General features: G+C 39.8%; 1 protein-coding gene across 3 annotated transcripts in view; it reads left to right on the plus strand.

Annotated features, from left to right (window-relative positions):
• Nucleotides 1-15,442, plus strand: part of LOC145731486 (histone-lysine N-methyltransferase 2C-like) — a 31,618-nt gene extending 16,176 nt beyond the window's left edge. For all 3 annotated transcript variants that reach the window (XM_081983295.1, XM_081983304.1, XM_081983302.1), the window contains 17 exons: nucleotides 123-364; nucleotides 1,268-1,384; nucleotides 1,638-1,842; nucleotides 1,902-2,179; nucleotides 2,785-2,943; nucleotides 3,228-3,516; nucleotides 3,828-4,946; nucleotides 5,000-5,331; nucleotides 5,522-7,596; nucleotides 8,074-9,647; nucleotides 10,209-10,432; nucleotides 10,534-10,909; nucleotides 11,206-11,721; nucleotides 13,493-14,111; nucleotides 14,236-14,365; nucleotides 14,424-14,606; nucleotides 14,820-15,442. In XM_081983295.1, the coding sequence (XP_081839421.1) occupies nucleotides 123-364; nucleotides 1,268-1,384; nucleotides 1,638-1,842; nucleotides 1,902-2,179; nucleotides 2,785-2,943; nucleotides 3,228-3,516; nucleotides 3,828-4,946; nucleotides 5,000-5,331; nucleotides 5,522-7,596; nucleotides 8,074-9,647; nucleotides 10,209-10,432; nucleotides 10,534-10,909; nucleotides 11,206-11,721; nucleotides 13,493-14,111; nucleotides 14,236-14,365; nucleotides 14,424-14,606; nucleotides 14,820-14,912 (8,531 nt within the window). In that variant the 3' untranslated portion in view covers nucleotides 14,913-15,442. The remainder of the gene's footprint in view (nucleotides 1-122; nucleotides 365-1,267; nucleotides 1,385-1,637; nucleotides 1,843-1,901; nucleotides 2,180-2,784; nucleotides 2,944-3,227; nucleotides 3,517-3,827; nucleotides 4,947-4,999; nucleotides 5,332-5,521; nucleotides 7,597-8,073; nucleotides 9,648-10,208; nucleotides 10,433-10,533; nucleotides 10,910-11,205; nucleotides 11,722-13,492; nucleotides 14,112-14,235; nucleotides 14,366-14,423; nucleotides 14,607-14,819) is intronic.
• Nucleotides 15,443-15,499: the final 57 nt, after the last annotated feature.

The raw sequence follows: 15,499 nt of genomic DNA on the forward strand, positions 1-15,499 counted from the left end.
TCAAATTTTGTTTATGAAGTTTTTTAAATTGTTTGTCAGTTAAATTGTTTGTCTAATAATTAAAACTGCCCTTTAAATCATATAATTTACGTGGAATGCAAGACATATTTTAATATTTTCAGTTCAAAATCAAAAGTTTGCAATGCGCGTGGGGCGTCCGGCGCCCAGACCGGCCGCTCCAAATGTAAACGCACCGCCCCCACAACAAGTGGCGCCCGGTCAAATGGTTCGACCTCGTATGGCTTTGCCAACGGTTCCTCCGCCGCCGCCGCCTTATCCAGGACCGCCGCCTCCGTACCCCGGCAACGTTGTCACGCAGCAACACCAGCAGCAAAACATACAACAGCAACAACAACCCCATCAGGTAAGTCAACTTTGGTCGTTGTGAGCTCATAATGGTTTTTACTGACTTTCTTGCCAAAACTATGTAGGTAAATTGGCATGTTTGTCTGCTTGTGATTATTTTTGTTCATTGATTACGCCGCTTTGTTGGCTATCGTGAGTTTTTCTTTTAAGTTGTTTGGTGTTGGGAGTGTTTTTAATGGTGTTTAAATTGCTGTTTTGTGGTTTGGTGGTTTTTATTGCTGCAGAGGTAAAGGGGGGACAATTAGAGTCAATACAATCGCGAAAATGTTGATTGGATTTTAGCACTACGTACCCTAGAGAGATTAAGAAAATAGACGTTTGTACGTAAAGTATGAAATAAATTTATTATTTCTTACAAAAAACTGTTAACAAAAACAAAATAGTAGATTTGTCAGCAAAACCCTACTCTAACAATAATTAAATTCTTAAGTCCGGAAAGATTGAAGAGAAAAAAACCTTTAGGTTGGTCCATATTTACCTTTGGGTGGGCAATTTTTAACACTTGTTAATCACTTTATTTTCCGCATCCATACATACAAAAATTGTTGATAACCCATTTTTTTTTCGTCCAGTGTCATCCAACTATAGCTTTGATGTCAAAAAACGCACGAGAAAAAGTATCTATAGACGTGTATGAGAAATTTTCAATTAAAAGTGCTGTCGTTTAAAAGTAATAAATAGATTCTATACTTTATGTACACACTGTATAATTATATAATTAAACGAGATAAGTAATATATCTTTAAACAAGAAGTTGAACCATTTTCTGCAATCGACATAATGACTGAAAGCTGTAAATTCATTTTCAAAAAAAAAAAGTATTTATATTGATTATTGTAACAAGAAACTAACAATTGGTTTGAGGATAGTTTGTTAACTGTTAATTGCATGTGTACGGTAGATGGGATTGAGAATGGGGCCTGGTATTCATCCGGTTCACGCGGGAGTCATTCATCCATTGGCTCTACAGGGTTTTCCAATGGCCCCGCATTTTAACAGGAGACCGCTCTTGCTCGAGGTGAGAGTTATTGCTTGTTATTCCCGTTCAGTTTCACGTTTATCGTAATCTATAATTATCAATAATTGATGGGAGTAGTTGCGTTCAGTTTAGTTTTGGTTCCCGCACTTTGTTCTATTTAAAGGAACCACTTTTGTCTTTGCTTCGCCGCTTTTTAGAGTTCCCTGTAGTTTGTATATACATCTAACTTATTCTTATCACACAAAAGTGAATTTTTTGGGTGTGGTTATTGATAAGAATGCCCTGTGCACAGGAGCAGCCTTTATTACTCGAGGATTTGTTGGAACAAGAAAAACGCGAGCAGGAGAAACAAAATCACGGTCATCCTGCCTCAAGACCTGATTTGAATGCGCGTCAAGTGGAACCAGAGTCTGCGCTGTTGAGCGATCACGATTTTGAACGTCTCAAAGCGGACGTGTTTAACAGCGGACATGTCCCAGAAACTGGACCACCACCTGGTCAGTCTACTTACTAAGTTTATCAACTAAACGTAATTAAACTGTTTATAATGGTGTAGTAACTAATCCGATGGGGATGGTGCCGCAACAACAACAATGGCAACCAACCAGACAGAATCCCCCACCTCAACCCACAACGGAGATTACTACGAGGGTGCAAATGTTTAACGCCAACTTGCTGCCCGCTCCTCAACTACCGCCGGAAAATATCATCACCGAGCAAGACAAACAGACTCAGATTGTTTACGAGAATTGGTTGAATCATCAGAATAACGTACTCACGCAGCAGCTGAAATATTACGAGACTGAGGTTCAAAAGTTGCGGAAAAGTAGAAAGGTGAGTTGTGTGTTGCGGAAAAGTAGAAAGAGTGTATTTGTGTGTACGTTATTGGCTTGGTTCATTTTCTGTTTCGTTTGGCTGTCAACTGTACGTAATTTGTGCCTGCTATTTGTAGGTAATTTTAAAGAATTTATTAAGGAATGTTTTTGATGGCCCTTGTTAAAAGAAAAAGATTGAGACTTTATGTGAAACGTTACATACAACCTTGTGTTGCCTTAAATTCACTTAACGTAAAGATTTTTCTTGCAGAATTCAGGCATGTATTTTAAGTTTCAATTTGAACGTAACAGTTTAGATCCAAACATAATTAAGTAAACTTATAAGTACAATTGGGCATTACTATTTCATAGTCGCTTAGCGTTTTGAAAGTATGTAGTTGTTTTGTTTATGCCAAACAAACATGAAATAATGAATAATGCTGCTATAAGTCCAAACTTTGGTCGTTTCGCTAAAGTGGAGATTGTGTATTTTTGTTTCAAACTCTATACTCTACTCACTAAATTTGATTACTTATGCTACAATCTTATTTGTTAACCTCAATATTAGTTAAATTGCACATTAAACATAAATTTTTAATTGCTACAAATCCGTTTTTTTTACAGTCTTTGAATAGTAAGCAACGGCAGCTGAGGAAGTCTGGCAATCAACTATCTGAAGTCGATTCAAACGAACTACAGCGCATTTCAGCCGAACAGGCAATTTTACAGAAGCACCTGGAATCTAGCCGGAAACAAAGTCGTCAGCACGGCATGTTGATACAGGTACCTACCAATAATACAAAACTGGCTACTAAATTTCTCTTTTAGTAATGAACTGAAAAAATGAGAAATTTTAGTCTTTTTTAAGTATACCTATATACCTATATGGGCACTGCTGTTTAGTTAGCACTGGTAGTATCAGGAAAATCCTGTTTATATTATGTAGTCCCCTGTGTGTACACGTCGTCGTAGTAAATGAAGCACAATGAAAAGTAGCAATGTCTATATAAGTGTATACAAAAACTTTCTTATATAACGTGGCATTACCCCCACTGGTCTATATGAAGGAATACCGGAACAAGCAACAGCCACAGAAACCGTTGATGAACGCGCAACTGCCGTCGCCTTTAGGGCCGCCCGGATCGTCGCCCATTCACCACCCGACGGCCAGCCACTCACCTTTGTTGTCGCCCCAACAATCGCCGATGGCTCAGCACAATTCGCCCATGAGCAGTCCTGGCCCCATGATCGCCCATTCACCTGGTCATGGACCGGTTGCAGCTCTTCTCCAAAGTCCCGGAGGTAATGTCTCTCCGATGCAGCCATCACCACGAATTGGTACACCGTTATCTCAAGGTAAGTAAACTGTTTTAGTTGCATTATGGTCACATCTATAGATTCAGTTTTATTTCAATCTAGCGTCTAAAATTAACATAATAAAGCTTCACATTGACATCACAGAGTTATCTGTAAGTGGTCCAAATTAAGAGCATCAAACTGAATAACAACTTACTATATTAGAATCAGGTATAACATATTCTTAATGAAAGTATACTTTATGTGTATTCAAAAATATAATAACATACAGAATGTTTTACTTAACAAGATCAAGATTTTGTCATTGTATTAGGATTTTTGAAGTTATATAGCATCACTTTCATTTACAGAAGGCAGCCCAGGACCGATACAATCACCGTCACAGGTTTGTCCGCCACCGCCAACCCCTCGGATGACGTCACCCCAACACAGACGCGTCGTAACCAGCCCTGTTAGCTACACCGGCGACATACGTAACACAGTGACGCAAATGCGTTTCGTACGCCCTACGGTCGATCAGCACGCCCTCCAACGGCTAAGGACTCAAACTCCCAGTCCGTTGCAAGGTTTTCCGCAAAAAGGGGGCGCTCCTTCTCCCCTCAACAGTCCACCACTAAATCAAATGACTTTAGCCCAACAGCAACTGTTACAGAAACAGCTGCATCAGCAAGCGTTGCTTCACCAGCAACAAAATTCCGAGCAAGACGTTAATTTACTGCATTCGCAACGGGTTACGCAACTGATTCAACACCGCAACTTAAACAGGCAACAAGGAGTGATCCAGCAAAGCAATTTAACTCCGCAACAGCATCAGATGTTGGCTAAACAGCAACAGTTGGCATTGCAATTGCAAGCTAGACACAATCAGCAGCAGCAACAACAACAACAGCAACCACAACAACAGCAGGCGCCAAAAAGCCCGTTGCATACTCAACAACAAACAATGTCGCCTCATTCGATGCCTTCTTCTCCAATGCCTCCTAAAAGTCCGATGGTGGCTTTTAATACACCCGGATCTCCAGCAGCTCGCTCCAACTATCAACAACCACCCAGCAGTCCCATGATGCACCAGTACCAAACACCCACGTCGCCCATGATGATTCACTCACCGCATTCGATGCGCAGACCGCCCAGCAGTCCGGCGATGCCTGAAAGACCAACTAGTGTAGAAAATCCTGGGACTCCCAGAACCCCGTATGAGGTTCACATGCAAGAGAATATGCACACGGCAGGAGGAAATCCGAACAATCCTTTAAATCCTATCCCGTTGCCACCTCCTGGATTTTTCTACTCCAAGTTGGGACTTAGGGGTGGAACTCCTATGTGGAGCGGTTTTGGACGCGGAGAGAAACGAGTACCCACCCCACCTACCAGTGAGGACACCACCAAAAAGAAGGAGTCGCATATTAGTAAAGTGTCGATATTGAAGAAGAAAACTCCAGTTTCAAGAAGCAATCTTGTAGAAAATCGTTAGTATTTACTACCACTGCCAGATAATAATGTTTAATTAAATATTTTACAGCACTTTCAAGAAGTAGCCCAAAATTCTTTGCGTCCACCAGTCATCAAGATCTTGGGGATGACGGTTCGTCATCCTCTTCTTCACCGATGCATCAGAAACGATTCAGCACTGACAAACCATTGCAATTGCAACCTGAAGTGGTGGATTTCGATGACGACAACAGCACCTTATTGTCATCGGAAGTATCTTTAAGTTCGGCAGCGCAACCTAACGATGATGAAATCGAAATGACCGAAACCCTGTCACAGAATGACTTGGGAGAAGTTTTGGCTAGTCCTTTGGAGTCGGATCAAATCTCCGATGATTTGCTGCTGTTTCCTGGCAATATGATGGTACGTAATAGTGTAATTTTCGTGTAAGACCTAAAAATATTTGCTTTGTTGTCTCCTAAAATTTCAAAAAAAAAAATTTGGAATATTTACGTAGCATTCTACATTTCTGGTACCTTAGTCATTTTTTTGTATGAGAAAAGGAGTTTAAATATTGCCCATCATAATATTTTTAAAATCTGTTATTTTATAGGTGGACATGCCTAGCGGATTACAGTATTCTGACAAAGACGAAATGGAAGAAGAATATACTAATATTGTGATACGTAGTCCTACAACCAGCGACGATGAATTTATAATGCAAGATCAACGTTCTTTGAAAAAGTACAATATTTTAAATATCACTGAAAATTCCGAATCACCGGAACAAGATAACGGAACTGAACCAGAAGATGACGAGAACACGCAGCCCTTTGAAGAGTCCGAAGTTGTGATAATCGATCAGTCGACCAAATCACCCGAAGAGCAAATTTCAACTAAAGAGGACTTTGAAGAACTGATTGATGAAGGTTCAAGAAAGGAGAAACTGAAGATGGTTGAACCCAAACCGGAAAAGCAGACAGTGTACAGTTTTCCTCCCGGTCAAAAAAGTCAAGTGGTGGTGACCAGACCTTCCAATTTAGCCAAAGTGTCTTTCATTGCGGCCACTCCAATTTTGCAGAACTCAAAGTTGAGTTCAGAGCCGCAGCAGCTGATTCTCACTCCAACCTCGAAGATTACAACTAGTAACGCTAACTCAAAGTTGACTAGCATTATTCTGACACACAATGCGATGCGCAGCAACATATTAAGTGTTCAAGGCTCTAAATTGCCCTCACAGGGGATTACAATAGTCAGCGCCACTAATTCACAAATTGCTTCAATTCTACCTTCGAAGTTTACAGTGCCTGTAATCAGTGCCAGCGCAGTACGACAACTACCCAACGTTAAAGTGATAGACAAACCATCTTCGTCCTTGTCTCTATCAGCACCTGAAGGGAGTTTGCCCAAGAAGATTTTTGATGACGATTCCGTGTCTCCAGATAACGGTTCTATGGACGACGAAAAGAAGAATGTGTTTGAAGAAAAAATGAAAAACGAACTGTCTGCTTCCAAGTTATTTGCTAAGAACGTAGTGAAGCCTGAGGGTTTGATACAACGCCAAAAAATCACAATCCTAACGGATAAGCGTGAAAACGTTGAGACTCAAAAAGAAAAAGTTCAAATCCTGACTCAATCCGCTACGAAATCTTCATCACCGGTTATAATCCACCACGCCCCACCCGAATTGAAAATGACAGCTCAAGTTATCCAGGAGATGCAAATAACTGCCACGGAAACTTTAAGTACTTTCGACGGGTCTAATGAAGACAAATCAGTAGTGATTTCCATACCGTCACCAACTCCATCACAAGAACAAATGTTGGACAACATAGCTCTTCAAGCGTTGGAAGAGAACCGTCGCAGAGAGTTTGAGTCTTTTGAGGATGTTCTGGATATGATTGAGAACATGCAACACACCGACTCAGAAGTGGACTCAAAACAGACAAAACCCAAAGAAGTACCGGTTGAGAGTAAAAAACAAACGATGCCCCAACTGTCTCCATTGTCACAGCCTGCTGATTTAACCACTAACATGGCCAACGCGTCGCAACAGTTGCGTACTCTATTGTCCACTATACAAACCACTTCCACTGCTCACACGTCAAACGTGGAAACTCTAGTCAAGTCTGGCCAGAAAGTCGTTAATGTCAGTTCAGCATCTTCTACTGTGGTGGCTTCTAGAGTGATCCAACCTCCAGTGATTGTCCCTAACATAGCAAAGCCAAAACCTCAAGCAACCAAACCACAGGAAAAACCGCAAGAAGCGCCTAAAAAGACGTCGTTAACGTTAACCGCAATGCTGCAGAACCAGCCAGCTGCCACCCCAACCACAAAACCATCGGCGGACACTATAACAGCGGCCAGTCTTCTGGCCACTCCAGTCAGTTTGTCCAGAACCAGTTTCTCTCCAGCCTTGGCACAGGCTCAGCCTAACGCTATCATAGCAGCAGTAACGGCGAATACCTCGGGGATAGTCACCTCAACCTCTTCAAGTTCGGTGATTTCGTCTTCGTTCCGGACCTCGACTAATCTACTGCACACGCAACTGACTAAGTCAAGGACCAAGTCTCTGGACGATATTAAAGACTTGAAGAGCGAGGAGAGTAAAGTTGCCACCAGTGAGAGTGATATTGTTAGCAGTATCAAGCAAGAGTTGACTAGCAGCAAGTTCAGTGCCATTACCAGGTATGTTAAACCTATGAAAAGTGTCAACAAATGAAAATTAAGAAGTTTTTTCTGGTTTACCACACAAAAATAGAAAAGTTATGTTAAGTACAGTTTTTAAATTGCTCTTCATCCTTATCGGTGCAAGGTATTCTCTTAAATTTTATTCAATCATAAAATTACCAAATGGCAAAGAACATAAAGTCTTCTTCACAATACATTTATTTAACTTTAACAAATAAAAGGCATGGTCAACATGACCCTCATATTTGTTAAGACTAAATAAATTTATTGTTAAGACTATGTGTTCTTTTCAATTTGGTATTTATCTACTTCCACTGCGAGACAACGAACTTCTACTTTGCATGCAATTATATTTTTTTAAATCTATTTTTGCCTCCAAGCAGAAGTGTTCAAAAATACTTCGGTTGGGATGGTGAGCAGTTTACTGTTATTTATTCTCCTATAGTCAAAAAACTAATTTTTAATTGCATTTAGTACCCATCAAAGTTTAGTCAACAAAGGAGAAGATTCACAAAACGTGCTATTAAAGAAGCTTCTGCAAAACACAGCATGCGCCAGTACCCAATCTCCACCTCCCACGACCACAACGAGCATAACCGTATCAGCGCCCTCTAGCACCAGCAACATCATTGAACAAAAACCCACATTGTCATCTTTATTACCACCAGTAATCAAGTCAGAACCTCAAATCGTGACCACCACAGTGGCCCAAACTCAAATTAGGCGAAGCCTGATTCGCGAAACCTCATTTGTGTCCAGTCCTACCGCATCCGTACCGCCGACGTCAACCAATCAACAGCTGCACATTGACGTGAAAAAGTGCGTTCAACCAATGAGAGATGAACTTCTCTCTCCGCCTACCCCACGATCGTCGTGCAGCCAAGACTCTAGCCTGCAAACGCCCCCTCTGGTGATCAAAAAAGAAAACAATACAAACAACGGCTTGGTTGAGGTGAAAAAAGAGTTGTTGGATGAAACGTCGCAAAACTCCAACATATCTGATCAGGGTGTTAAGATGGAGGTGGGGCAAATCAAAGAGGAAGCAGAGTCCGGAGAGGTGACTCAGGACAAGATTCTTGACAAGGAGGAGCTGAAGAAACAGAAACGAAGAATGTATAATCAAAAACGGCGACAGAACCAGTTGCTCAACAAGGAAAACAGTAAACCGAATAAGAGACCCAGAAAGAATTCTAAACTGGAAGAGGACTATGATTCTTATATAGACACTGTGTTGAACCAAATTAGACATTTACCTCCTATGGTGGTGTCGGAACCCGTTTTGATGCGTAATTACGGGGTTATGCCAATTTTTGGATCTGGAGACTTGAGCAAAATCGGCACCAAAGCTTTTGATCCGCGTTGCGGTGATTTGGTGGGAAGTTACGGCAACGCTTTGGTTCCAGACTGCGCCGATTACTACAGCACCAAACCCTATGGGGATGAAGAACCTATCCCAGAAAAACCACCTGCATCCACTCAACGTGGTTTCTACGATCAAGAATTTCCGCTGATACGTTTCGACTCGGATGACGATAAAAAGTTCGATGTCTTCTCCAGAGATGACACTCCCGACTCAGTGATTAGCTGCTCCAGCCCCGAGTGCGAGGCTAAAGACAGCTCTGACCGATATTTGGGGTTGAAGCTGATCAGCGATGATGAAGATGAAGACGTAGAGTTGCAGTCCAGAAAATCTCCTTTGATTCCGTTGATCAAACCTATTGCGATTAGGTTGAAACCGGCCGGATTGTATCTGAAGGAGAGTGCCATCAAAGCTGAGAACAAGGAGAACGTTCTCAAAGAGTCGGAACAGGAGAAGATGAAGCCGGTGTCGACTCCGCCTACTCCAACTAAAGAAACGGACAATATTAAAGTGACTTTGACTTTGACTTCTTCAGCTGCTGAAGATATAGTGGGGGTGTTACGGGATTTGGCTAACATACTGCAGATTCCTCCGCCTACCAGTTATCAGATAGTGGATAAGACTACGTCACCGAGTGGGCAGAAATTGGGAATGTATCGTACAAAGGGTAAAGACGGCAAAGAAGGAGGTAAGTTGTAAAATAACAGGCGTAGAAAGTAATAATTTATTGCATGCGGAAAAAAGCTGGTTATGTTGTTTACGATTGGGTCTGACTTATTTACGTGCCCAACAAATTACAATAGCCCATTAAACACTAAAGCAACATTTGCAAAAATCTCAGTCAAAAAAATTCAGCTTGCTGTTTTTTTCTGACCAATCACACCTCAATAGTGCTGCAAATTATGCACATGTGGACATAATAAATGCAGTTGATAAAGACAGGAGATTGAATGCTGTGTTGTCGGATGATTTTTTGACTTGTATGTTATAAAAGTTTACACATACCTATGTATGATATTTATATGTGATCTTTTTATCAAAAAATATTTACCATCGCTCTGTCATGGTCACGTTTTAGTCTTCATATCATTGAAAGGCAATGGGCAGTTTTGAATCCACTTTACTATATATAGGAATTTATTGATATTAGCAAGCTAAATCATTTATATGACTCATTACAGTAAATAGTATTATTTTTGAAATAATTAGTATTTACCTACTACTTATTCACTTTTTTCACACTTTCTAGCTCCTATCGACATCCAAAGCATACTGAACGGGGCCGCCAAATTCTGCAAACACTGCGACGTCGTTATTTTGAACGATTTAATAAGGAAAAAGCTGTCCGACCTGCCATTTTTGGCTAAAGACTTTGAATTGCTTAGCGAGGGCGAGGAACTGTACTTTTGCAGTTCGGCTTGTTATATGCAGTTCGCTTTGATGCACCGTTCTCCTTCTATACCCGAAGATAAGGTTTGTTATATTTTTTTAGTATAGCTAATCAGCTCAAAGTATGACTGTTTTATTGTAATTTGCTCATCAATATTACTGATGTTGATAATATCACAATTTAGGCAGCGGCAATAATAGACCATCTATCTCAAAAAGACAAGCAAGCGTTGAGAACCCAACGACAAACGTTGGACGGTTACGAAACAAAAGCGAACCGAGCAATGGTCGACAACAGACAAGAGGAACCTAGAAATCATTTCGGACAGTTCTTCGGTTCGGCATTTAAGCCAGGGAACCGATTCGGACTGAAGCAGGGCGAGCAAACTAAAAGTCACCGTAATTTGACCTACAAGTATTGGACGCCCGGTTGTTTGCAACCGGTGCTCAAAAACAAAAAACCCACCGACAAAGAAATTATGGAAATTTTGTACCAGATGGGTATCACCGTCACTCCGCCTAAAATACCCGACGATACCAGGAAATGCATGTTTTGTCAGAGTAAGTATTCTTTTTTAAAACCAGTTTTAGTTCTTTGAGTTAAATTATACATGGTGTCTAAAATACCACTATTACCGTCGTCGGAACTGTTAAATGAAGAAAATTTCAGATTTGAAAAAGATGTTTTATAAAAAAATCAGGCATAGTATGCCATGCTAAACTTCTGAATCGCAATCAAGGTTATACCATTGGAATGGAATGGCATTCTGTCTAAAAAATATTCATAATTTTTTCTGGTCTGATCTGAAAGCAAAAATGTAATGTCCTGGAGATAAATTGTTTGTTAATTTTTATAGTGATCGGAGATGGAGTCGCTGACGGTCCAGCTCGTTTACTAAACTTCGACGTGGACAAATGGGTTCATTTGAACTGCGCCCTTTGGTCGGACGGCGTCTACGAAACAGTCAACGGAGCCCTAATGAATCTGGAGAACGCTGTTCAACAAAGTTTGACAACGGTCTGCGTGCACTGCAGCAAATTCGGAGCGACTATACGTTGCTTCAAAACTCGTTGCACTAGCGTCTACCATTTGTCGTGCGCCGTCCGCGACAATTGTGTTTTCTTCAAGAACAAAACGGTGTTTTGTACAGCCCACGTGCCTAAAAACGAGAAGGACAACGAGTTGACCACCCTGTCGGTGGGCAGACGGGTGTACGTTAATAGGGACGAGAATCGGCAGGTGGCGGCCGTGATGCATCACTCGGACACTAATAATTTGTTGAGAGTGGGCGGTTTGATTTTCTTGAATGTCGGACAGCTGTTGCCACATCAGCTGCAGAACTTCCATACTCCGAATTATATTTATCCGATAGGTAAGTTCAGTAGATTTTATTATTTCTTGATGTGCAAAAATCCGCAAATTGTATAGGTATATCTAAATTTCAGTTAATAATATCTAAACTGATTTTATAGCAACATTGATGATGATACTTTGCTTAGAAACCTGTCTAAACCAACGGTCACTATTGGAGAGTTGTTACATCTTTGTAAAGAATTCCCATCATTATTTATTCATACAAAATACGCAGAGTTAAAAGCTGGTAGGATCAGGATATTAATAATGGTCAAATAGGTTTTTTTAATTAATGTTTTGTTTCTGATACTACCCCCTTAAATACCTGCCATGTTTAACAATGTTACTTTCAGCTAATTTGCCCAACGATTTTAACGATATCACACTACTGTCAGGTTACAAATAACGATATAATATAGCAAGGTTTATAATAGCAAGGTTTTTTAAAAACTCGAATAAACTACTGATTTCAGATCTCCATAGATTCTACAGATTTTGATTTTATAGTTTTTAAAGATAATTTGTTATTAAGATAGTTACTTAATTGATGCCTAGAAAGTTATATTTTTATTACTAGTTGACAACATAGCATTAAACGTAAAAAGTTTTAGAACTCCTCCTCTACAATATCTACTGTCATGACATATACAACCACAATCTACTTGACAAAAACTACATAAGCAAACATGACTACATTCTACAATATGCTGACGATACAGCACTCATAGTTCATGCCAAAACTACGGCAAAAGCTGTAGAGGAGCTTCAGACATTAACAAACCACACGACGGCATGGTTCTACAAATGGAGATTAACACCAAACCCCACGAAAAACCAACTGCTCTTACCAAATCACAAAATAAAAGACAACTCTCCTACAATAACAACAGACGGTAATGTAACTACACCAAGCCCAGAAATAAAATACTTAGGGATAACACTTGACCAAAAACTTAAATTTACAAAACATGCACAAAATGTGAGAACTGAAATTATTAAACGAACTAAACATTTCAGAGCCCTGACGTACAAGAACAGAGGTATAAGCACAAAAACTGCAACTAAAATATACAAATCTATTTGCAGACCTCTACTCGACTACGGACACATACTAAGAGTTAATGCGACCAGCAAAACAAAAAAACACATACAAACTACAGAACAAATTGCACTTAGACTAGTAACCAAGATTAGACATCCTCAAAACCCGCTACATAACCCAACCAACGAATTACTCTACGAACGGACACAAATGACAAAAATAACAGAACGATTAACGAAACTAGAGGCAAAATGGAAAGGCAACCCCCACAACTGGACAATTATAAACCCCATCTCCCTCACAAGACCAAATAGACAATCTCGCTACGCCTTTCCTCAATATACTCTGTTGGAACATTTTACCTAAAAAAACGAACTATTAATTTTAACCTTTTCCTTGTAAAACATTATATTTTTTTTTTTTTTTTTTTTAACAAATATTTAGTACATTAAGTTTTGTTACTGTAACATTGGCAGAAAGACCGATAGGTCGATAGACTTTTTCCTCGGAAATAAAGATGGTTTATATATATATAGTTTTAGAACTTTAGACGTACAAAAGTTATAGCATCGTCGTGTCACAATGTTGTGTTTAAAGTTAGCCTAGTTACTCTTACTAGACATGCACCAAGCAGCTTTTAAATTAAAGTCATTAGATGCCTGAGGAAGTGATAATGAAAAAATTTTTGATTTAAATGTAATTGAAATTTAAATTATATCAAGCTATTCAAGTTTGTTTGTTCATATAGGATACAAAATAATCCGGTTCTACTGGAGTATGCGTCACTTAAACAAACGTTGCCGTTACGTTTGTTCGATCCACGACAATATAGGCAGACCGGAATTCCGTGTTCTCGTGCAGGAATACAACGAAGAAGACGTGGAATTCAAGGAACAAACGCCACGAGGAGCGTGGCTGCCTATTCTGGAAAAAGTCGCCGGCATCCGCAGAGAAAATCACTGTTTGCAAATGTTTCCCAAGTTTATATCGGGCGAAGACCTATTCGGTTTAACCGAGCCGGCTATTGTCCGCGTACTGGAAAGTTTACCGGGCATTGAAACTTTAGCCGACTACAAAATCAAGTACGGGCGGAATCCGTTATTGGAGCTGCCGTTAGCAATTAATCCGACTGGGGCGGCAAGGACAGAGCCCCGATTGAGACACCAAACACACTGGAAACGTCCTCACACCCAAAGAACAACAGGATCTTCGTCGAGACCGATATTTGGCCCGTCTTCGGCCAGTCCTTCTACACCAACGTCTTTTGGGGAAAGCGTGTGTCCTTACAGTAAACAGTTTGTTCATTCTAAGAGTTCGCAGTACAAGAAAATGAAACAGGAGTGGAGAAATAATGTCTTTTTGGCCAGGTAAGTCTATTATTAATGTAAACTTGGTTGGTTTCTAGCAATTTGTCACCTGACATCTTATGGCACACTCTACTGTACCCTAATTGCCTAAAGAGAAATTATTCACTTAATTTAATTCTTACAGATCGAAAATTCAAGGTCTGGGTTTGTATGCAGCTAGAGACTTGGAGAAGCACACCATGGTCATTGAGTATATAGGGGAGGTAATCAGAACGGAACTATCGGAATGTAGAGAAAAACAATACGAGGCCAAGGTAAATATTAGCCTGTGTTGTACAGTTTACGGTGTTTACGTGGGCTTTTTGTCATTAGAATCGAGGCATCTACATGTTCAGACTGGACGATGATCGGGTAGTGGATGCCACCCTGAGCGGGGGATTGGCGCGTTACATAAATCACTCGTGCAATCCCAATTGCGTCGCAGAAACGGTGGAAATTGATCGTGATCTTAAAATTATCATATTTGCCAAGAGACGGATTCAAAGGGGCGAAGAAGTAAGTACAGGAATGTTAGCAGTAAAATTAGTCAAAAGATTGATGGATAATTTTCACAACTTACAAAGTTAGAGAGGCCTCAGCAGATTCCTATGGTGGCAGTTTTAGAAGGCTCAGTTTAATTTCAGAGTGACTTAGATTTTTTAAATTCGACATTGACCCATTTCCCTAAAAATATCAATCAATATCATTTGCTTATGAGTGTTTTTCCAGTTGGCGTACGACTATAAATTCGACATTGAGGACGACCAAAACAAAATATCCTGCATGTGCGGAGCGCCGAACTGCCGGAAATGGATGAACTAATCGAAACACTTACAAAGTGCTTGGTACTACCGAAAGAAGATTAGTTTTTTTTTTTAGCATTATAGCTGGTGCAATACTGACGTTATACAGGACTTTATTATTTTTTAAAGTTTTACACCGCATTATCGGTGAAAGTACAAAATGTTCATATATACACCTTTAATTTTAACTTTATTAGGACCCAAGTTTCTAGTGATTTAGGCTTTATAATTTGTTGTTGTTGCGTTGTTTCGTGAATAGGAAGAAAATATCTTTTTTTACAGAAATATTTTTTTTATATTATGTGAAATATTGATTTTGCTCATAATGTTATTAGGAACAAAGTTGTTTCCGTTTTAAGTCCGACAATCATTGTCGTGTACGCGATAACTCTAATATTACCATGTAATTTAATAGAGAGTGAAAATAGTTTTTTTTTGCCTTAATTGAGGTCAAAAAGCATCTGTGTACATATTACTTTATATTTACAAGTTTAGTGTAAATAATTTAGTTTAGTGTAGATGTGTATTGTCAATAAAATGTTTCACATTTATACTGGTTTTATTTTAACCTCAATGTTGTCCTTTTACATATTTTAACCGTACCAA

Source organism: Ips typographus, linkage group LG1 (genome assembly GCF_016097725.1).
Source record: "Ips typographus isolate SLU linkage group LG1, UJ_Ityp_2.0, whole genome shotgun sequence".
NCBI classification, from domain to species: Eukaryota; Metazoa; Arthropoda; class Insecta; order Coleoptera; family Curculionidae; genus Ips; species Ips typographus.